Source organism: Miniopterus natalensis, chromosome 2 (assembly GCF_054644295.1).
Source record: "Miniopterus natalensis isolate mMinNat1 chromosome 2, mMinNat1.hap1, whole genome shotgun sequence".
In the NCBI taxonomy this organism is placed as follows: Eukaryota; Metazoa; Chordata; class Mammalia; order Chiroptera; family Miniopteridae; genus Miniopterus; species Miniopterus natalensis.
This window is the reverse complement of record NC_142082.1, coordinates 146,110,113-146,133,037: the sequence shown is the minus strand read 5'-3', so window position 1 is coordinate 146,133,037 and position 22,925 is coordinate 146,110,113. Positions and strand designations below refer to the sequence as shown.

General features: G+C 39.4%; 1 protein-coding gene across 2 annotated transcripts in view; it reads right to left on the bottom strand.

The window, feature by feature from the left end:
- NELL2 (neural EGFL like 2) overlaps positions 1 to 22,925 on the bottom strand; it is a 285,918-nt gene that overhangs the window by 238,259 nt on the left and 24,734 nt on the right. For both annotated transcript variants that reach the window (XM_087814712.1, XM_087814711.1), the window contains exon 4: positions 2,582 to 2,732. In XM_087814712.1, the coding sequence (XP_087670838.1) occupies positions 2,582 to 2,732 (151 nt within the window). The remainder of the gene's footprint in view (positions 1 to 2,581; positions 2,733 to 22,925) is intronic.

The window sequence follows — 22,925 nt, the reverse complement described above, 5'->3', positions numbered from 1 at the left end:
CCCAGGGATAAAAACTAGATGGCAGGGGTAGGGATGGGGGTAGACTCTGTACTCTGCCGTGCCTTTTAAATTTTGAACCCGGAAATGTACGACCATTTTTTTATTACAACTTTAAATTATTTAAATCCTCAATAAACATTTGTAACCATTGTGATCAAAAGCAGTAAATGATATTTCTAATGTCTCGTATACAATTAATGCATATGTACATAGGTGAAACAAAACTGCATTGGAGGCTAATGGAGGGAGAAATTCACGAAAGCCGGAAAGGTCAGTGGATGCTTCGTGGAGGTCTGAGTGCAGTTCTACAGCAGGAGCAGAGAAAGCAAGCGGGTGACACGCAGATGATGCCACTGTGCCTGGCATTTATACTCCGACTGAATGATATCACTTTCTCCAACTCTGCCAGTTCCGGAGCAGACACAGCCCACAGTCTATTTCTTACTGCCCTCCCCCTACTTAATTCGGCTCCAGAGCAGGTTGCAAATCAGCCCAAATGGAGATAAGATTGGAGTCAGGGACCGACATCAAGAGCAGATGCACATCAGTTCTGCTAACAACAGTGATGTTTATTTAGTATTCTCCAGCAGGCACTCTGCAGCCCAGCTCACTGAGCCTAATTCACAGAGGAACCACTCAAGCTCTTGTTCGTGCTTCCTACCAAGCAAGCAAAACATGTGCTCCAATGAAGCACCACAACCTCGCTCCGGCCACCTCCTAAAAGGCCTAGGAACGCGCTTCCTTCGGGTACGGAAGAGCTCTTGCAGGAGCTGGAAGAACCTCATGGGGAGCTGGGCCTGCACCTAATCCCTGCCAGGCAAGGGATGACAGGTCCACATTCATGCTGATGGGCATTTTTCAACATTACCTCTCATATCTCAACTCTCATTTAACTGTCAACAAAAAAATAGCTACAGTTTGGGTATTTATCAAAAAAAGCCAACTTGAATTCAATATTATTCTCAAAAGCCAAATTGAGAAAAGCAATTTATATGGAATATTTCTTAAGGGACATGGTCTTTTATCAGGGTTTCATACAGCAGGCACTACTGGCATGTTGAGCAGGAAAACTTGGTTGTGCAGGACTTTCTTACACGCAACCAAGAGCCTCCAGGCAGCACTGTCTCAAAGACCTAAACTTGTTCCTCTAAAGAGACTGCATTTTCCCATCAAAGGCCACAAGAGAAATATGTCTCTGGTCTCAGAACCAAGAATAGTTGCATTGTCTTAATCATCCAACTAGGTTTCAATTTTTCCTTTGCCCTGATTTACATATTTTATTTTATTTATATCTTGATGCCCCATAAATATCTTTATAAACTGCCTTATTTTTTGTGTGTGAAAGAAGGCAGAGAATAAATAAATAAGTGTTCAGGAAATGATGAGATTGAGATTAGTAGAAGAAAGATAACTTCAGCAACAATAACAGGAAAAAAGAACAGGAACATAGCACAAGGTCCATCAGGGTGACAGGGGGTTAGGAGATACCACAGCAGACTTGTGAAAACACTGGACTCGAGAGTCAGAAGTGGGCTTGGGTCCTGACTCTGTCACTAACAGCAAAGTGACGCCCTAAAACGCCTGAGAGCAAGCCTGACAGAGTGCGACTAGGAACCCTGCTCTCATGTCACCCGGCTGTATTTTGTTCCCCACCCGTGCATGCTTCTGTTGGCCCGTTAGCACTTAGTAAATATCTGCAGGGTCCAAGGTGGCCTAGCCTCTGGCGAGAGACACCAAGCGGCTTCTGCCCACACCTGAAAAGGATCGTTAACTTGAACGCTTCCACATGCATAAAGCACATGACATACATAAACTCTCCAATCTCCATGACAACCTACAAAGTAGCTATTACACCCTCATTTAACAGATAAGAGAAATGACCTGCCCAAGGTCCACAGGGGGCAAGTGCAGTGCAGGGACTCAAAATAACGAACGTGGGGAAACTGTCGCTGGCAGAGCTGCGGGTATTCTTTCGGGAAGGAATGAACCATGTTATGCTGGTGTTATTTCATAGCGGTTTACGTGTGTACGAGCTTCCTTTCCCTTCCCCCAGCCCCCCACCAGCTCCCCCAGTCGTGCTTCTGCACACGCGAGGCGCGGGGAACTCTGAACAGCACTCGGCTCCACGCGCGCCCGGGAACACGGCGTTAACTGGTGCGGTCTAAGAATCGCGGGGACCAAAGTGATGTCAGGGATAAAACCCTAAGACCGTCAAACTCTAAGCCCAGGCCCTTTCCTGAAGGAACAGAAGATAGCGTTTTTGAATCTAGCTAGTCACAAATTAAGAAGTATGCTTGACTTTGACACTGAGGAAGCCGTCTCATGAGGAATTCGGTGATTAATGCGTCTGTTTTAGGAATGGTGACTTCCCTGTGCTCTTAGCAGCATGAACAGCACAGGCCCCTGCTTGTAGGCAGGTCTCCATGACTTCCGTTCGGGATTTTGCAAAATGTAGCAAAATCATTCTAGCTGTTTAAGCCAATCTTAGGTATAGGGTATCTTGCTTTTGTTCACTTCTCTTTAATGTGCTCATTTAACCTCATATAATAAAAACACGGGGAACTCCAGCAGCCACACCTACCTGTGATCCAAGTGGTGAATGGAGAGAATAACTCCGGAGTTTAAGTGGGTCTGTTTCAGGGTCACCAAAATAGTAAATTCATGTTTATTTCTCAGCTTCTGAAAAAACTCTTCAGCTGTAGCAGTGGATGCTTTTATACTTCTGGGTGTGTCTAAAAAAGAGAAACACACACTAAATAGAATATAACTTGGTTTTACAAAGTACTCTTCACAGGCAACATCTTTCAAGAAACATTATCAAGTAATAACTGATAAATACCAGATTTCAGACTCCCCTGGTAAATTCTTTCAACAAGACTTTATGCTACATATAACAGGACAGTAAACCACATAAATTACTGAACTTGTGTTTCAGGAATCTTTTTTTCCAAAATGTCACCTTTGAGGCAAAGAATCAAAGAACCTTGTCTGAAGAGGTACACTCCCAAGTCTTCTCCTTACACACTTCCTATACCCTGGATACTATAGCCACATCAGTGTCATGAATGAACAAAAAGATGTACTTTCTAGAACAGGGCCTAAAAGACCATGATAGAGGCATTTAGCTTTCCTGACAGCTCATGACAGAAAAGTGGATTTAAATCTATGTGCCATGTTCCACATTGATGTCTTTAGCCAGAAGGCTCGCTCTAAATAGATTGTTTAAAAGATCATTGTAATTAGTCACTCTCAGCCTTCTGTGCAGTGGATGAAACATTAAGATCAAATTACCTTACCATATTTGTTGCAAGAATTACATAGAACTTAATTCTCATATGCCTCTCCCCTGGCTTAGGGAAAGCCTAGCCAAGGGAGGTTTGCCCGAGAGAGCAGAAACATCTACCCAGCTCTTCTACCTGGTATAGTCTTGCACTCCAGCCTTAGCACCCAAAGGATAGGAAGGAAGTACATAGGGAGAGAAATGGAATTAGAGACAGGAAAAACCCACCATTCACGCCATCTGCTAACTGAGCGTAAGGCTCGCCTATTCATAGTGTGTGCAGTGGGCTTATGGGAACCAGAAACAGTTTCTTTGTGTGATCAAATCATTCTATTTTCTATGCATTAGACTAGGTAGACTAGTTGAGTAGTTAGTGGGGAAACCACTTGCATTTGTAGAAAACATTACCTCCTTGGACAAAACTGTTCCATGAACTGCAGAACATTTAGCATGCCTGGGTCGCAGCCCTAAGAATGCCAGTGGCACCCAATCCCCAGCCACCGGGACAACTCTAAGTTCGCTCGCACCTTTCCAAGCATTCTTTGGGAGCAGTGCAGCAGGAATCTCACTGAGAACCACCACCTTGATGAAACAGAGATTACAGGACTCATCCAAAGCTCCCCACCATTCTAGCCCTATACATTTATGGAATAAAAATGCAATCACCTGGTCTGAGTCCATCACTGGAAATACACCGACATGGAGAAGCCCTCAAGATACCCATAAACTAGAGGAAGGGACAAATAACCCCAATACAATGAAGGAAATGCTGTCACACACGGGCACAAAGTGTTGTTGGATCATGGAGGGAAAAGCTGCCAACGCCATCTGAAGGGAAGGGTCTCACAAAATAAATGGCACTTGATCAGGAACTCACCAGCTACAGAGGAGGGGAGAAAGCTTGTGAAAAAGCAGAGCCGTGCAAACGGGCAGGGCCTGTCTAAAACAGTGAACAGCAGCCGCTGTGGGACAGGGCTGCCAGGGGCGCTGGGCCGGACAGGCAGGACCTCCTGTGCCTGTGTAATGGGCAGCTGTTGTTTCCATCACCATCATCAACTCACCCTCTTGGTTAAAGAAAAAAGAAAAAAAGAAAAAAAACCACCTCTTGTTTACCACTGAAGAATGATCCCTCCCCACTCTTAACCCAAAGCTTCCCCTGTGCTGTAAGCACCCTGATCAATCAGCACCCACCCACCCCAGTCTACAGTATTGGAATCAGGAACAGGCACCTATCCAGGGCAAGGAAGTCAGGCCCAGGGTATTTGTTCAAAGTTTTAGGAAAAAGAAACTTTGTTGTTTCCAAAGAGAAACTTGCTCAGTCCAGATATTCATAACTCTAATATTTAACAATAATCTGCAATTCTTGCCATGATCAATGTAATAGTTCTGAGCCCACATTCCATTTTGTTCTCACAAAGCCCCTGGAAGCTTGACAGGGACAACCATTCCTGTTTCCCTTTTCCGTGAGTAAAATGAGCCAAGGAGCACTCCTGGGATTCGCCCACAGGCCACGGCACGCTAGCTGCGTAATGGGGATGTCAGTGTCTGGCCCAGGGTCCTCCCCACTAAAGTGCGCTGCCTGGGAACGCGGCATCCTTTATCCGCGCGCCACTGCTGCTCACAGAGACACGCAAAGACGGGAGCAGCACCGCAGAAAATAATCCAGAAAAAGTAATTATGTAAGATAACATTTTTAGTTCCTTAAGTCACTAGCTGAGAAGTGATTTTAAGAAAGGTCACTTTCCCCATTTGCGTTTCTGTTTCCAATTTGTAAAATTAGCATTCCTGCCTTCTATTTTCATCTCAAGGATTATATAATGTTCAGAGGGATTTCTGAGTTCCCGTGATTATTACTATACGACCCAATTCTGTTCCTCACCAGAAAATCAAGTCAAAGAAACGGCCATGTGAGAATTAACTTTACTTCATTTTCGTTATCATTTCAGGTTTAGGAATTAATAATTCAATTCAGGTATGTATTAAGCAATTTCTCAACAAGGTCTCCTGTTAGGAATAAGCATAGATAAAGTGTGCAGGTTACCAGAACAAATTCTAAACCCAGCAGAATGAAGTTCCAATGCCAGCTACAGAGATCATTAGCTGCATGTGGTGTGCAGTAAACACCATGTGTTGGATATTAGGATTATGATACTTATTTTACAAGCAGTGAGACTGTGGAAGCCACAAAAACTACCAAGAGCCATAATACCCTCGTGGCAATTTTCTGAGCTTACTTTTAGTCTAAGTATCCCAAACTCAGTCAGAAAATGTCAGTTTCCACATGTGAAAATGGACACAAAATATTTTGGCAATCACATGATTCTTAAGATAAAATCTTGCCTACCACTCTCTGTTTCTAGAGAACTATAAATGATCATTCTTTTATGGGCAAAATTCAACGTAAACTGAATTTCTTTTCCAAGAAGGGCTGACAAAATTGCGCCTTCAGAGAAAATCAGGCTGAGGAAAAGAGCCTTTAAATGCTACTTCTAAGACCTACAGAAAAACTTAGCAACATGCCCATGCTGCATTGGATCTTTTTAGTTGAAGAACTGCTTGAGTTTAAAACAAAAGTTTGTCTCAACATTTTCTAGTTTTATTGTGTGCAGAGACTAAAAATCCCACTGAGAAAACAACTAGTGGCATTTTAAAGCAGTTGTTAATAAATAATGAAGCAGCTCAGAAGCAATTACATCAAAAGATTCATTTTTAGTCACGGGACTACCAGGATGGAGTGATGAGTTCATATGGGGATGTAGTAACAATTTCTAGGGATTTAAACAACATGCTATGTATGCCCCATACACACAGTTACAAGGAGAAAGGGAGGGAGAGAGAGCAAGCAAGAGAGAGAGACTGGTATTTCTAAAATAGGCTGGCAGGCTGTAGCTCAATGCGTTTATGTATGTGATAGCGAATATGGGTGTTTACTGAAAAGGAAATTCAGAGTGGAGTTTTTAAAAGTAGTTTTAGTGCATTAGTAGTAAAAGTAAAGAGAAGGGATTTATCCATCTTTCAGTAACAAAGAAATTGATAAGAATTCTTTTCTTTTGCACTTAAACTGCATCACTACAATTGCCATCATGAATTAAATGAGTCTCTGCCCACTGACAGTTCCTATCCCATCTGCAGTGTGTAGAAACCTAAATTGATTTCCCCTCCACATAACCAGACTAATAAAAGTAAAGTGTGCAAATTCAATTATAAAAACAGTCTAATCTAAGGTATAGTACGTTTGATTGAGAAGGTTTCAACTCACCAAAATGTTGTCTTCTAAATTCAGGTTATAAATATACCAAATTGGAACTATTATTATAGCTATTGTCCATTGCTCTTACTCTCCCTTCAATGTATCCACGTCTTTAGAGTGCAAACTCTCAAGGCAAAATAATAGTAACAATCTCAAAAGCTATTAAAATTTTATTAACACTACATATGCAGTTTGCAAAGTCCTTAAACAAAACAAATCTCATTTAAGCCTCAGAGCACTGGGAGTAAACGGGATTACTAGGTCCATAATAATAGAAATTACAGATGCAGAAAGAGAGGCACAAGGAGGCCAAGGCTCGGGATTATCACCATAAGTGACTCAAAATCAGAGGTCATTTCTATGGCTTTGCTATATTAGGAACTTAAGGTTGGAAACCTCGGGAGGCTCCAGGTGAAACCTGAAACTGGCCCCAGTACAGGGAGGGCAAGACCAGACTGAATAAAAGGGCAGGCCACGCCAGGTTGGTAGGTGGCAGCTTTAATATGCAAAGGAATTTACATATGAGGCTTGTCTTGGCTGCTGAAAGACAAGTAGATCTCTGCCCACGCCACCAGCATCTTAAAAGTTTACATAGAGCCCTTAACTGGGTTCAGTCACATATTCAGTGAAGATCATCCCAACAACACATTGTTCTCTGAAGGCTGCATCCTTGAAACTGGCTCCTCCTGGGAATGGTGGGGAAAGCATACATTCCAAGGACAAGGAAGGAGGTGAGAAGCCTCCAATTGCCTGGATCCAGCTCAGGGGTTAACTGGCAGTCACATCCTTTCAACGACCTCCTCCAACAGAAGGATCAAAAGCAATTAGGATAGGACGTAGGAATGAACCCATCAAATTCAAATGGTAGAGCCAGGATCGCAACTCAGACCAGTGTGTTTCCTATTATTACACAGCAGTGCCCTACCACCATGATGATGATGCAGCCTCTGAAAAGGAGACAAATCTTCATTTTAAGTTAGCTGTCATAAAAATATATTCTGAAGACAAATAAATATATTTCTCTTGATCTTCAGATCAATTCAGGCTTTTCAAATCTACAAAACTATTTATATCATGTAATCTCTCAGCTAGATGCTCTAAACTATTGAATTATAAATTGCATTAAATTTTAAAACCAAAAGCTTTAAAAAAAATTTTTTTTCAAATAATTCTTCTTAAAAAGTTATTGGCCAAAATGTATGAGTAATCCACAACTTTTTAATGGGGCAAACCTACATCTAATGATGCCACATACTCACCCTTTATTCATCTATATGTCCTTTCATTACTAGGTTGAAATGGCAAGGACATACTCTTGGAAAGTCAACCTGGAAATTCTCCTTCTATATTCTCATTAAACCCCAAAACAATCTCAAAAACTTGTTTCAAATCTACAGCTAATTATAACTTGATCCAATGCGCAATAAACATATGCATCTTCAAGTATTACTTACAAAAATGTTTGTTGACTTAATGTTGTGAATATCAAGCCGCATAAAAACATACATACATGAATATAATCAGAAACATAAGCATCAACCAACCATTCAATGAAACAAAAACAACACCAGGTTCTACTCCTGGATTTAGCAACTAAATGGCTGACTTTAAGCCAATCATTTGTGACTCATTTGTTGGAATTTTCATTAATAATGTAGAACAAAATGTAAAGATGCAGGAGGACTACAAACAATAAAAACATCTCTATAATTTGGAGCTTAAAATTAAAGTATTAAAATTGTATACATAATAGTTATAATACAACTTATTAAGGTCATTCCATTTTTTGTTTGATTCCATGCTAACAACTTTCTAATAATAGTTTGGCTTCCCGGGTTTATTTTCCTTCAGAGAAAGCAGTAGAGATCAACCAATATGAGTATTATGGTTTAGTTCACTGTCATAATGCTCATTGTAGATTAAAATTAAACTTGGCACTTGAGTTTGTAATCTAGATTAATGCTTTGGACTAGTGTGAAGCAGTCCTTCAGAATCTTACTAGTGAAATTACCAGCTGTTTTGTAACCAGCAAAATCAAGAGGATAAATGAGCCAAAACAGCATCCTCTTTATCATCTCTTCTCCCAACTGCAATTCTGCTCAGATCAAATCAGCAGAAATATTAAACAAATTAAAGAGATGATGATGAATTGATGATGATGAATATGATGATGATGATGATGATGATGATGCCGTCCACAACTAATAAACTGATTGTATTTCTCCATTGATAATGCTTCATTATCTATAGACAGAAGTCTCAATATCATTTGAACAGAGGTAACAGACTTTAGAATCAGTAATATTGTTATACAGCTGAAAATAATATAATATTGTGTGCCAACTGCAATTAAAAATTTTTTAAATTGAAACTTATATAACCTTATTAGCCAATGTCACCCCAATAAATTTAACTTAAAAAAATAAAAATAAATAATTTTTTTAAAAAATGAATAAAATATTTTAAAAGAATTAGTAATTTGCTGGATCTTTATTTAAACCAATCCAAAACACTATATCAAATTGAATCCAAATGAATGCATAGAATTTGTCAGCTAATATCATGAGCCAATGTTTTAAATAAATAAGGAAAATTAAATTTGTGGACTATCATACTTTAAGAAACATGCTTCTACCTTGACTAAAGCTACTGAAACCTTGAGTAAATAAAATGTTTAAATTTATTTTAAAAATAAAAAGATAAATAAGTTTTCACTGGTCTTGGCCTTAACAGTAGTTTAAGAAGCTCAGCTGCACCTTTGTATGCTGACACCAGTTATTTGTGTATGAGCTATTGCTTAAATTAACAAACTACTCACATTAATATTAAAGTGTACTCACCTTAATATTAAATTCATAAATAAGGTCATTTTTCCCTCTTGTAAATTATGCCATATTGAGTATCTAGTTATACATTAAATATATGTGTAATTACTTTTTATAAAATGTTTAGCTATTAAGAGAGTTAGGTATAAGTGCAAAAGAGAAATGTATATACTGATTTTTTAAGTGAAAACTGAATCACAAGCCATTCCTTTATTTTCCTTGAGGTCTGATCAAATATCCATACCATCTCCAAGAAGTATAAGAAGAAGAAGAAAATGTCCATCCAAACAGCTGATTATCTTTTTACCCACAAATGTGCTAGTGCTGTTAGGCTCAGCTTTATTAAAACTATTTGTGTGAAAATAACAAGTAATAGGATCAAGGTGATATTTCCATTATATATATTTAATGTTTAATTATACTTATTAATTGACAAGAAAAAGCAATGGAAACCCACAATATAGTTTTACATCTATAAAATGTGGTGGTTATAAATTCCACAGCTTCAGACTGCACAAACACATTCAAGCAGGATCTTTGCTGAATAGCCAGAGATGGTGCCCATCAATTATGCGGAACCGAAGTGCTGAAACGCACAATTTCCTCTTCCACCTAATAGGCCAATTTGACCTGAGACATCAATTTTGGGAGTTTGCTCTGCTTTTATCCTGCTTTAATTATAATAATCAAATTATTTTAGAATAATAACACACCAAAATGTCACTTATCATGATTAATCACCCTATCAAAATTGTGCTATTTTTAACTACTAGTATTTTCATTGCAAGAAAGAAAACAGCATTATAAAGTATCAAAGGACACTGGGCACATATAATCAGTTTCTCAGCCCAGAGTTTCAGACACTAGCCCTCACGTCAACTCCTCCCCTTGGTTTCTAAGCCAGGTCTGATAATGATGACAGAAAGCCAGAAGCGGGGCTCAGAATTTAGTCTTGTTGCTCAAAGATTCAACAGAAAAGAACTTGGATAACTTGTGGCCTCTAAAAGAAATCATTTCCCAGCCCTGCTCTGTTGGCCCAATCTACTAAATTGAGCTGTTGCTTCAGTTACCTGGCCTAGCACTCTAAACTCTGCCCTGTGGACCCATCTGCTTTGCTGAGATTCTGATGTTTTGTCAAGATCTTGCCAGCTCTCTCTGCTGTATCTCAGGGATGGATGAATCCTGCTAAAGACGGTCAGAATGCTAGCTCAAACGAGACCTGTCTGATTTTAAACTTTGGGGGCTACTGGGCTTGCCCCATTTCCTAGATATCTCCCCAATTCCCATTCATCCTCACACCCTATCCCCATCCCATCTTACCACCCTCTTGGGGTTTTTCCCATCCCTATGAATTTTTCTATATTAATTTCACTATTTAAAAGCTGATACTACCCCTGGATAAAGGACAGACGATTCACTTCCTATGTAAGCTAATCTCTGGATTTGACCTTACTAGAAACTTCATAGTCTCCACTACTGATTTGTCTATTCCCAGGAGCTTTACAACTAATCCTACCAAGCTTGTGTCTCCCCCATTTCAAGGCTAGGGTTTCTCCCTCAGTGCCCAGTCCTGAGCTAAAGACTGTTTCCTGCTGACTTTAATCAATTCAACAAATGTATACTGAGCACTTGCTATATGCTGAGCATTCAGCATAAATATCAGGAATAATGCACCACTACGAACTGTCTACCTCACTGTAGCAGAGACAGCTAGCTGTCCTCCAATAGCAATAATTCTCATCTTCTTTTTAGTAATAAAACTCTCTACTTCCACCTGAGCACATGGCCGTGCAGCTAGAAACTACATTCCCCAGTCTCCTTTGCAGCTAAAGTGGCCAGGTGACTTCAGTTCTGGCCAATAGGATATGAGTGTAAGTGACATGTGCTACAATCCACACTTTATTACCAAAAAGGAAACTGGTTGCTCCCATTCTCCATTCCCTCAGACTGGAATAGAGATATTGTGGTAGTAAGTCAAGTTCTTCAATGAGGACAAGGGCATTGTGGAGCCTCAAATAACCTCATGGTAGATGTGCTCATCAGCCCTGGAACCAATCACCTGCCTACCTCTAGACTGTTAGATGAGCAATACATTTCTTTCTTATTTGAGCACTGCATTCTGGGTGTCTCTGCTACAGGAGCTGAGCATAATCCCTAATGTATAATCCCTAAATACTACATCTCCAAAAGTTTCCTATGACTCATTCAGATGTTTGAGGGGGGTCATTCTTTCAAACAAAAATCAGCAAAATTTTCTGTATAAGGCCAGAGAGTAAATATTTTAGGCTTTGCAGGCCACATACACCTCTGTTAGATACTCTTTTTTTTTTTTTTTTTTTACAATCATTTTTAAATGTAAAACTGTTCTTAGTTCAAGGAGTCATACCAAAATAGTCCCCAGGTTTGACCTGTAGGGCCATAGTTTACTGACCCCTGAAAGCAACAAATATAGATATAATTTTCCCTAAATAAAGAGCAATTTTTATATCATTAGTTAGTTAGAAAGGGAGGCCAAAACAATGTGCTAAGATGCTTAGTAAGAACAAGTCTAGATGCTATGGAAGCAGAAAAGAAAGGGGGCAAATACCACCCGCTAATTTATTTTCATCACTGCTGTCAATATGTATATTTTGCGTCAAATTCTATCTTCTATCATTCTGTGATAAGCTTTCCCAGGGCAGGGACCAAGTTGTAATTCTCCTTTTTTGGCACAGTCCATGTAGAAAACAATAAATAAGGCCAATTGTCTTATTTATTGGTGGTGACTTTGCCACCTATTTTTATGCTTTTTCATAATAGTGCATTGTTGTTTGCTCAAATAAGTAAAGGTTACAGATTTATTTTGCCTTCAAATATTCCTTTGCATTGCCACCTAGATTAATATTATGATTTTAAAGATGGAGTAAATGATAACCCCAATGAACTAAACCATCATACATACAAAATTTTACAATATACTGTTTTGTATTGCATCTATTAAGACCAAAGACTCTCTTCTTTCCCCTTGGAATATGAACTGACACATCTACATGGGGATCTTATATTTATGAAAAGAAGTTGTCTTCTGTAGCATCCTGAGATGAGAGCATTCTTAGAAAGAATAACAGAGGGTCTCAGATGATAGATTCAAAACTTTCCCCTCAGATGATTACAATGTGGGTTGAAATTTTTCTTAGAAATGCTATAAATTTCTGGAATGTCAGAAAAAATAATTTCTAATTCAATAACCAGAAATACCTTTCAGAGCCAAGCATTAAACTGGTCTTCTCTAAGCTCTATCATTAGTTTTGGGGATAGTTGTGAACTGATCTACAAAGAATGTTCAGAACACTTAAGTTAATGTCCTTTTTTTCTCTTTCTGTGTAACATTAGATTTTTTAAAACAATTCAGGCAAAAAGTCTATACAGTGGTCTACTTATAATTTCTTCACTATATTTTACACTCTGTAAAACAGAGAACTGGGCATTAAAATAATCCTGGAATTATACTGCAATCAGGACTTGACATGTCACATCCCACCTTTTCAACAATTCTTTTCCTCTCACGATATTGCACAGCTGTCATTATTTACCATGTACTTCCATTATTTTTTAGTATTGTACTTTGTGCTACCTTATATATTTGTCTCTTGTCTGATAGCTTTATATGACAGTTTTATATCTTCAGAAAGACTGATTTTAATCTCCTTGAGGGCAAGAACTATCCATAACACTTTTCTATCCCAATAACTACTAGCAATGATAGCCCAAGACGAGCGAAGGAATTCAATAATATCTGTTGAATAAAGTTGAATTAATTTCCCTTTTCAAGGTTTGGAAGAGAAAACAACATGCCTACCTTGGCTGTATGTCACTTCCATCCTTCCTAATTCTCCACTGAAGCAAGGTTTATAACCCTGGACTTGCCAAACAGCTCTAGGCAGCACCTGATAATCTCACACGCAAACAATGATCCTGCACAAAGTTTTATGGAGAGGTCCTGGAAGTCATGGCCCATGCTAATTACTAGGTCCAACTATCTCATTAGTCCAGGTTAAGAAAAATAGTAGGGTTTAAACTCTATTGAAACCACAGTATCTGAGTGTAGTTTAATACAAGTTGCTTTCTTTCATTCCAGAATTTCCTTTTTGAACCTTATTTCAATTCACCCATTTCGTTCACTTCCACAAAAGTGTTTTCTTTCTAACATTTGAAAGGTAAAGTGGGTATTTCTACCATCGTGTCACATTTAGATATGGCTCTGAATTACATACAGATATGTGAAATATCTGCTTCCATTTTGAATGGAAAGATATGCTTCCATTTTGAATTTAGGAAATTAGGCCCAAACATCAACAATGTTTCCTTTTTAAATACCAACATCCAATGCTTCATTCACATATTTCTTCATTTGCATACCCTCTCTCCCATATCCATACAATTTCACATTCACTCAATAGAAATATACTCTAATTTTGTTTTTCTTCTTATTTCTTATTTTTAGCATTCGTGCTCATTCTTCCCTTGTTTCATAAAGTACATGCATAAATGTAGAAGATATAAATACCGTATATCAGTATGTGTGTGTGCATGTATACAGACAAACACATGCATACACTCATATACATTTTGCTACAATCTTCAATTTACAAATTTGGCAGTTTCAAAACACCATTGGTTGATCCGTTTTCAAGACTCTGTCCTGCACTTTTATACATGATGGTTATAGGTCCTCAGAAGATTCAATCTACCACAGTATGCTGTAGTTGATTTAAATCCAATAAATCCTGGTTTATGAATCCAGTATAAGTACCTGGTGCCTCAATGAGAAAGCGAGAAATCTGGAATCCAAGATGAGACAGAAAGATAGGATAACTGAGTAAGCTGTAGACTAGACGCTGAAGAAGAGAGCCAGCAGTTCAACATCTAATAATAGTCAGTGAGGCAAAGGTGAACTAGGACTTGGTTCAAGCTGGGAAATGCAGGCAGAGGAAGCAGAATGCCGAAAGCGTGGCGGTGTGCAGGAGCGTGGCGCACTCAAGGACCTACCGGTAGTTTATGTTGCTAGAGCACAAGGTGTTGGGGAGGAGGGAGGCGGGAAGTGGAAAGAGTCTAGACAGGTGGTTAGAAACAGATAATTGTTCTGGAATCAGCCTATTCAGAGACTGCAGGGCTAAGATGAAACCAAAGCAGAAGCCCAGTTATATAAACTGGACCAGCAGAGTGGGGCAGAAGGAAAAGCTAAGACTCAGGCATGTCGCAGCACAGGGCTTTTCTTAGGAACAACAGGGACCAGTCATTAGCACAGCGAACTGCAATCGGTTGTATCCCCACACTATCAGGGTGGGGTACCAATGTACTCCTTGTCCTGTCAGAACTGGCTCAAGAACTGGAAATGGTTGGCATACAAGGCCTCTGTACCCAAGTCTGAGAGTGCTGATACAGACCACCCTTGCGGCTTGGCATCCAGGTGAAGCCGCAAACTTCCCACTTAGGACGCCAAGAATGTCTCCTCCCTAAACATCGCCTGTAAAGGGCATAGAGACTCTCCTTCCCTCAGCCACAATATGCTATCGGAGCAAGAGCAGGAGCCTGAGATGCTCTTGGAAACTCTGAAAAAAATAAGGGGGGGAGGGTATAGATAAAACTCAGGGATTCCAGCCCTGATGTTGAGGGACTAGGATACTCACGGCCAGTGGGGGAGGAGAGAGAAAGTCCTGGTGGGGAGAAAAAGAGACATCTGTAATATTTTGAACATAAATAAATAAATAAAAGAGGACTCTCTAACTGTAGAGCCACTGGTGAAAGGGACCTCCCCACTCTCAAAATATACTTGGAGACACTGGCAGTATCTGTACATGGATCAGTGTGAGAGGTTCGTGATGCTAAAACTCAGGTAAGTGTGATGGGGCTAATTTTTTTCTTCTTTTGGTGGATTCTTCAAAGTCTAAAAGAGAGATTTAAAAGAATAAGAAGGATCTTGTACTTTTAGAGAGGGGAGTCATGGAGAGCATGAGGTGGCCCCAACAACAACAGACGTTGCTTCCCCTCAGGAGCAGCGGTCACCCCGGCAGCGATCCATGCAGTCAGAGACGCAAGCTCCTCAAAGGTGAGGACCAGGCCTGTTTTGCTTCTACTGTCCACCTAGCATCTAGGACAGGGCCTGGCACATAGTGAGCCTTCTACAAATATCTGTTGAATGAATAATAAGAGCCAACACTTACTGAGTGTTTATTATACAAGATGCTTTTCTAAGGGCTTTTTTTTTCTATTAGCTAAGACAGCACTAGGAGTTCATTGTTCTAGATCAAGGTTCCTCAACCTTAGCACTATTCACTTTAAGGACAAGATAATTCTTTGTTGTGGGGATGATGTTCTGAATACTGTGTGATGCTCAGCAGTGTCATTGGCCTCCAGTAGGACCCCAACCCAACTGTGACAACCAAAAATGTCTCCAAATGTCCCCTGAGAGTCAGAACTGCCTCTGGCTGAGGACCACTGTGTGGGCTTTCTGGCTGATTACTGATAGTGCCAGGATTTGAGACCAGGTAGTCCATTGTGGAGACTGTGCTCTTAACCTCTACTTACAGCTGCTGGACAAGCAAACAGCAGCTAGCATCTACTGACTTCTTGCTGTGAGCCAGATGTGATGCTGAGCACTCTCCTGCATCATCTCATCTCATTATCATCATAGCTGAGTATCTACACAGCTACCTTTGAAGCCAAGCACTATTGAAGAATAATTTAAAGTCTTTTTCTCAACAAGTTGATTCATACCTTCCAGATACTTTTTCAAATATTTTTGAAGGATTCAGCACTACATTTTGGCTTTCCGATTGCTAAGGCCTTGACTTTTCTGTCCCACTTTTGGTAACAGCCTTGTTCCTTACAGAACTAAAAATGGGTTAAATTGTTCACATACAATCAATTTGCATTGCTCTATGGCATTAAGGCTGTATATTGTGCCAGTCTCATGAAAATCCTAAAATCATCCTAAAGTAGAAGCACAGGTCACTGGCGAATAGTTTCCTAGAGACATGAGCTCCAAGAGCAAGATGGCCTTTGTGAACCCTGTGGAGTGCTTACTTGATTGCAGTGATGCAATTGTACTATACAGAAGCCTGGGCTCTCTAAGAACAACGTGAGCAAATCACAATCCACAGAGCTTATCACTCTCATTTTTCAAATTTATCTAGAGACTGAAGTCTGAGGGGTTCATTTTCAAATCCTTCTACCTGTCTTTAACATTTAGAAAACACAGCATGAAAATATCCCCTATTAAAGGTAATAAAACCCACTGAGAAATATAGTACCGGAATCTGGTATCCCTGTGTACTCTAAAATACAAAAAGGATGTCAGAAATTGTCAACAGAGGATAGACATGTTGAAAGTTTAGTGAAAGCACTGATATTATTGACTATATTGAAAAAGCAGACAACTACTCGTGAGGGACAATTGTGAGAAATGGTTTTTTTAAGTAATGTCAATATGAATTACATAGGTAATATACAAGTTGTGAATACCGATCCTTCATTGCACAAATATATCTACATTTTGAAAAGCACTTTTGAATAAGTGTGTGTATTCTGGAGTCAGTGTATACTGGGTTTCCATGTCATTTCCATCATTTTATACCTTAAGGAAGTTACTTAACCTCTCTCGGCCTTGGTTACCTTGGCTGCCACCTATAAAACGGGAATAATAATAGTATATAGGACCAGGATTAGTATATACATACATATACCACTTAGAACAGTGCTTGGCACACAATGTGTCCAATTAATATCTATCTTTCTTTCTCTCTCACACACACACACATACATGCACATACTTTGATATTCAAAGAATCCAAATTGATATGCATGAAATAAACTGGTGCATGTGAATGAATAAATAAATAGAGGAAAGCAGATAAATGGGCAAGCCTCAATGACAGATAACAGAACAAGTATCCAGCTCTTCCAGCAGAACTAAAATACTTCCATTTTTATTACATTATGGGTGACAGAAAAGTCACAGGAAGAACAGGACACCTCTCTAATAGATATGGATGTGAACAGTCATCTCCACAGGCGCATCATCAGCCTCTAACAGCCACGACTGTGAGTTCATCAACTGAGCGTGAGTATGCAGAACTAGGAAATCTTCTGCTGGTCTGGGAGCACAGCTTCCATATCTGAGGAGGAGGAGGGCCTGCTGACTGCAGGATGGCAGCGTTCAGAGTGTGATGAGGGCGGTAATTCTGGGCATCTCCCGCACCTCCCCACGCACGCTCCAATCTGGGCTACATGAGTGAGAGTTTATATTACACCGCTTCCTGTTCCCATTACAATCTTGGTAAAATTTCTCTTATTCCTTTATGCCATCTGTGAAGGATTATTCTCTATCATTGGACTAATTATGCTCCTGCAGAATATTTATATGCCCCTTTGGCAACCTTGGTAATCACAAGCTAAAATTTTAAAGAGAATTAAGGCACTGTCATCATTAGTCGAAAAATGAGTCTATGTTTATGTCTTCATGTTACTTACAGTGATGATAGTAGCAAAAAAGAAAACTGTACTAGGAAAAAATGAGATGATCTATTACATACGAATGATATGCAACATAAGTCATAAAAAAGGAATTATTTGTAACAATGACCCAGATCAATGCTTTAAGCATCCAAAGATTTCTCTTCATAACTATCTATTAAGAACATAAGCATTAGCACATAAAACCAGGAAAATCCTGCACAATCCTATGAATAATGTCAATTTTGAATAATATAAAAACAAAATGCTATCCAAAAAGGACTTTCAGTTCTATGCAGAAATATTAATACGAAATATATACTTGTAATAATCTAATTCAAAACTCTTTTCACTATTAAAATTTTCTTTCAAACGTTTAACACAATTGACTCAGTGAAATTTTCGCTTGAGGACTATCATTCCCTCCGTTGCTGTCAAGGCTACGATCACGATGAAAAGTTTTCCTAAGGGGTCTGCTGAAAAAGACCACAAGAATTCTGCTCTCCACACCCTGATAATGCTGTTTGCCTGTGCCTGAGAACACAGCTTTGGACTGCTCTTCCGGCAGCCAGGTTTTCTCAGCTCCTCCCACGATCGATGGCTCACACTTGCAAGACAGACGCCACAGGCTGAGTGTCCCTTCTCATCCTCAGAATTCAGTGTTGTCTTATTGTTACTCCTCCCTCCCCCTCCCCCTGGGCCACTCTCCCACGTGTGCTCTGTATTCCATCCACCTCAAACCACCTGAACACCTCCAAGCACCAAGCTCTTGAACTCCCCATATCTTTGCAAATGTTGTGCCTCTGCCTGAATGTCTTTCCTTACGTAGCTGGCCTGGCAAACAAGCACCTAAATACTTTCCCCGTTCCAGCTGTCAGCACCCTGCTCCCCCCGGGCAGCCCTGAAGCTCCCACTGGCATTGGTGGTCACTTATCCTCAGGGTGCGGTCCACGGGGTGCTGTGGAGCTAACCACTGCTGGGCTTACCATGTTTCAGGGCTTATTTACATGATTTCACCTCAGTGTTCCTTGTTACACAGAGAGCTCCTTGAAAACAATGCTCAGGTCTTTCCTATCCCAATTTAGTCCACTTTCTGACATAATTTAAAACTCAATAAATGTGAATGAATTAGTAACAGCCCTCATTTTTTGAGAACCTCCTATGTATCAAGATCATATTTTTATCGCACCGAACAAACCCATGAGGGAACAGCAGGTGACAAAAATCAGATTCTTAGTCACCGTAGAAGACAGCTTCCCCAGAGGTGAACAGACCATGAAGAAATGAGTGACTGAATGAACAAATAAAATCTTTCAGCTAAACTGGACTACTGGGGCTAGCAATCAGTCACCACCCACTGACTTGCTCTTTCATGTCCACCACTTCCACTCTAGTTCAAGCTCTTGCTATCCCACTTCTGGACTGTTGCAATAGTCTTCTGGTCTCCCTGCATCCAATCTTTGCCTCTTTAGATCATGCTACAAGATTGTCTATTAAACTGCATGTAAATGGATGGCTTCCTAACAATCCATATATTAATGATAAGAACTGCATCAATTTCTGATTTGTTATGATAGTAATTTTTAAAGTTAGTATTTATATACTCTTAAATATCTGGAAAACTATCTTCTGGAGGACTGTCATGAAATTCCAGTGCCTCTCTTAGTGTTTTTGTTTATAACTGCATTTGTTTATAATTGCATGTACTACTAAATTGTCACAAATGAGAAAAGATTATATAACACATAAATTATGGTGTCAGGCCAAGAGATGCCCAAGTTACATCACTAAATATTGCAAGAAAAAAAGTTTGGCAGTATTCACAGAAAAGTGATGGGAGAATTGGATCAGCAGTACATGAATTGGGCTTAAAAGAACCTACATCCCAGCAGTTACTACCATAGTTATGTTGTAAGCAGTAATTTGGTTTTTCAACAAAACATTATCCATCGTATTAAACTAATGTTAATTTGTATTTAAGGCTTTGTTTATAAATTGTAAATGTACCTTGATTTTAAAGTAGCATAAGTGTTATTAGCAGAAGGAATTTTAATTTTGGTTTTTGTTTCGATTAACTTAAGAAACAATATAATACAAATAATTTAGACATCAATAATTTTTTTGCCTTTGGAAAGGGTTTATTCAATGTACATGGTTGAAAATTACTGACTAAACCATCCAAGATACTTCAAATAGTGGTCTTTGTTTTAAGTTGTTACTGTCTCTCTGTATCCAAAAAGTCAATATCAAAACTGGCCTAGAGTAGCTTCAAAATACATATCTATAGCTTTAATGTTGAAATGTACTTTCCTAAGCAAGATTCTTTATTTTTCTTTCTAAATGGCATATTATATACTGTGCCTGCTCTTAAAAAAACCTAAGAAAGCAATGAAACATAGAGGTTCCCTGACCAACAGAAATTTCAACCACCTTTTTATAGATCTCTGGCTTAAATTGCACTATGCGTTGTCAAAAGTGCCACAGGAAACACAGCAATTCATTTTCTCTCTTTTTTTCTCCAAGGCAGAAATAGGTCAAACACGTGGAAAAGAGATATCTTATAAAATGCTGGAAATGTCTGTCTAAGGTAGTTGTTTACGTGTCTGACTTTGAGAAGATAAGTAGTTTTGCAAAACACCAGGAGCAGTCAGATCCTTTAGCTAGATATTTTTAATATTCCGAAGTAGTGTTTTTCAGTTGGCATAACGACCTATTGGGGGAAAACCACAATAATTTTATTACAATTCAATAGTTTAAAACAAATAGACCAGAGAACATGTGTACCGGGCAGTGCCTCAGAAATCTATTAGCTGAAAGTACGATGGTAGAAGGGAACAGAAATTGTCAGGCTTTATTATATGACATTTCAGAATTTCTGCAATCTCCCTGATTGCCAGAAGTAATTGAACTTCTTTAACTGTACACCATGGTCCTTTTCAAACTTCTTGCTTCTATATTGTGTACCTGTTCTCAACTTTCTATAAATCAAATTCTTAAATATTAGATATCTTAAAGAATCTAATTGACTGGCAATACTATTTACATCTTTCTTTCCCAAAAAGAGAGCACAGACTTCTTGTCCCAGCCATAATGCAGCAACAGCTATCAGACTTACCCTTTACTGTTTAAAGGTATAAAGTTAAACAAAATAGAGAAAGCTCCTATTTTTAGTCATTACACAGCAGAGAGCACAAGGCTAAGATCCTTGAAAGAACCACAGCTTTCTGCCTGGGTACACTTCAGAGGCTGAGGCACAGAGAAGCAGGTGGAGCTCACAGAGAAAGCAGTAATCTTTGCTGCAGGGGTAGAAGAGCAAGAGATTTGCTGAGGAATAGCTCCAGGACTCTGCAAAGGGATCCCAAGAATCCTGTGAATTTCCAAGTTTGGCCAGTAACTGAGTTATGTGGTCAGTGAGTGAGACACTCATAGACTGGCAGAGAACAGCTCCTAGAGATTCTGTAGGCAGTGCTGGGAGCCACTGGAGTATACGCATCCAAAGCGGAGAGACCTCTGTGAACCCAAGAGCATTCAAGCCCAGAAAAGCCAAGCCTTAGGAGTGAAACCACGCTAGCTCTAGAGTAACGGCTACCTTAACAAATCCTAAAAACAAGACCACAGAATAATGACAATCCTCCAATAAAGTGACTGCTCATCAGAAATAAAACCTCAGCATTTTTCTGAGACAATCAAATCCATTAGAATACAAAGGGCCTGTAACAGCCAAATCCTAAAAAAGGAAGGAAGGGGGAAGGAGAGAGGAAGTTGGAAGACTTCCTGATGTCAAGACTTACTATAAGATTTATAGGACAATGTGGTATCAGAACAGCTCAGGGTCTAGAAACAGAGGCATATTCAACAGATTTTGACAAAAGCACCAAGGCAATTCAATGAAAAAAAGATAATGTCTTCAATAAACCATGCTGGAAAAACTGGATAGCCACATGGAAAAATATCTTTTTTTTTTTTAATCCTCACCTGAGGATATTTTTTTCCACTGATTTTCAGAGAGAGTGGAAGGAAAAGGGGAAGGGGAGAGAGGGGGGTGGAGAAACATCGATGTGAGAGAGACACATCACTTAGTTGCCTCCCACATGTGCCCTGACTGGGGCCGGGGACTGAACCTGCAGTCCAGGTATGTGCACCCTTTGGTGCACAGGCCAATGCTTTAACCACTGAACAACACCGGCCAGGGTAGAAAAATATCCTTTATGAGTGCTCTCTCCTACCATAAAAACAAAAATAAATTCAATATGCATTATAGACCTCAATGTGAAAATGATAGAAGGTGAAAACTGTAAAACTTCTAGAAGAAAGCACAGGAGGATATCTTTGAAAAGTCAGAATAAGCAAAGATTTATTAAACAGAGCATAGAAAGTATCAGCTGTAAAATAATAAAAGATAAATTGAATTACATCAAAATTAAAATCTTCAGTTCACCAAAAGACTTCATTTAAAAAAATAGGCAAATCTAGTATGTTGAATGGTGTCCCCCCAAAATTTATGTCCACCAGAACTTCAGAATATGACCTTATTTGGAATTAGTAAAAAATGAAATCATACTGGATTGGGGTGGATTAGGGTGGGCCCCAAATCCAATGACTGATATCCTAATAAGAAAGCCGTGTGAACAGACAAAGACACAGAAACACAGACACACACAAAGGGGAAAGGCCATATGAAGACAAAGGCAGATACTGGAAAGTTGCAGTTACAAGCCACAGAACACCAAGGATTGCCATGAGCTACCAGAAGCTAGGAAGAGAGGCTTGTCAATGCCAGGATCTGGGACTTCTGGCCTTCAGAACTGTGAGAGAAGAAGTGTCTCAGAGAAGAAATGTTTTAAGCCCCAGAGTGTGTGGTAATTTGTTACAGCAACCCTAGAAAACGAAAACTTCCATTCATCTAAAGGCTTTATAAGTTAAGATGTTAATATTTCTTGCTTTAATCACCTCAGTGATTGATAATTCAAGTATCAGAGTCATTCAGAAGTTATGTATGGGTCTTTTCTTACTAAAAAAAAATGAAGATTTTGGAAAGAATGGAGCTTTGCAGCATTCTCTGGGGAATATTTGTTTC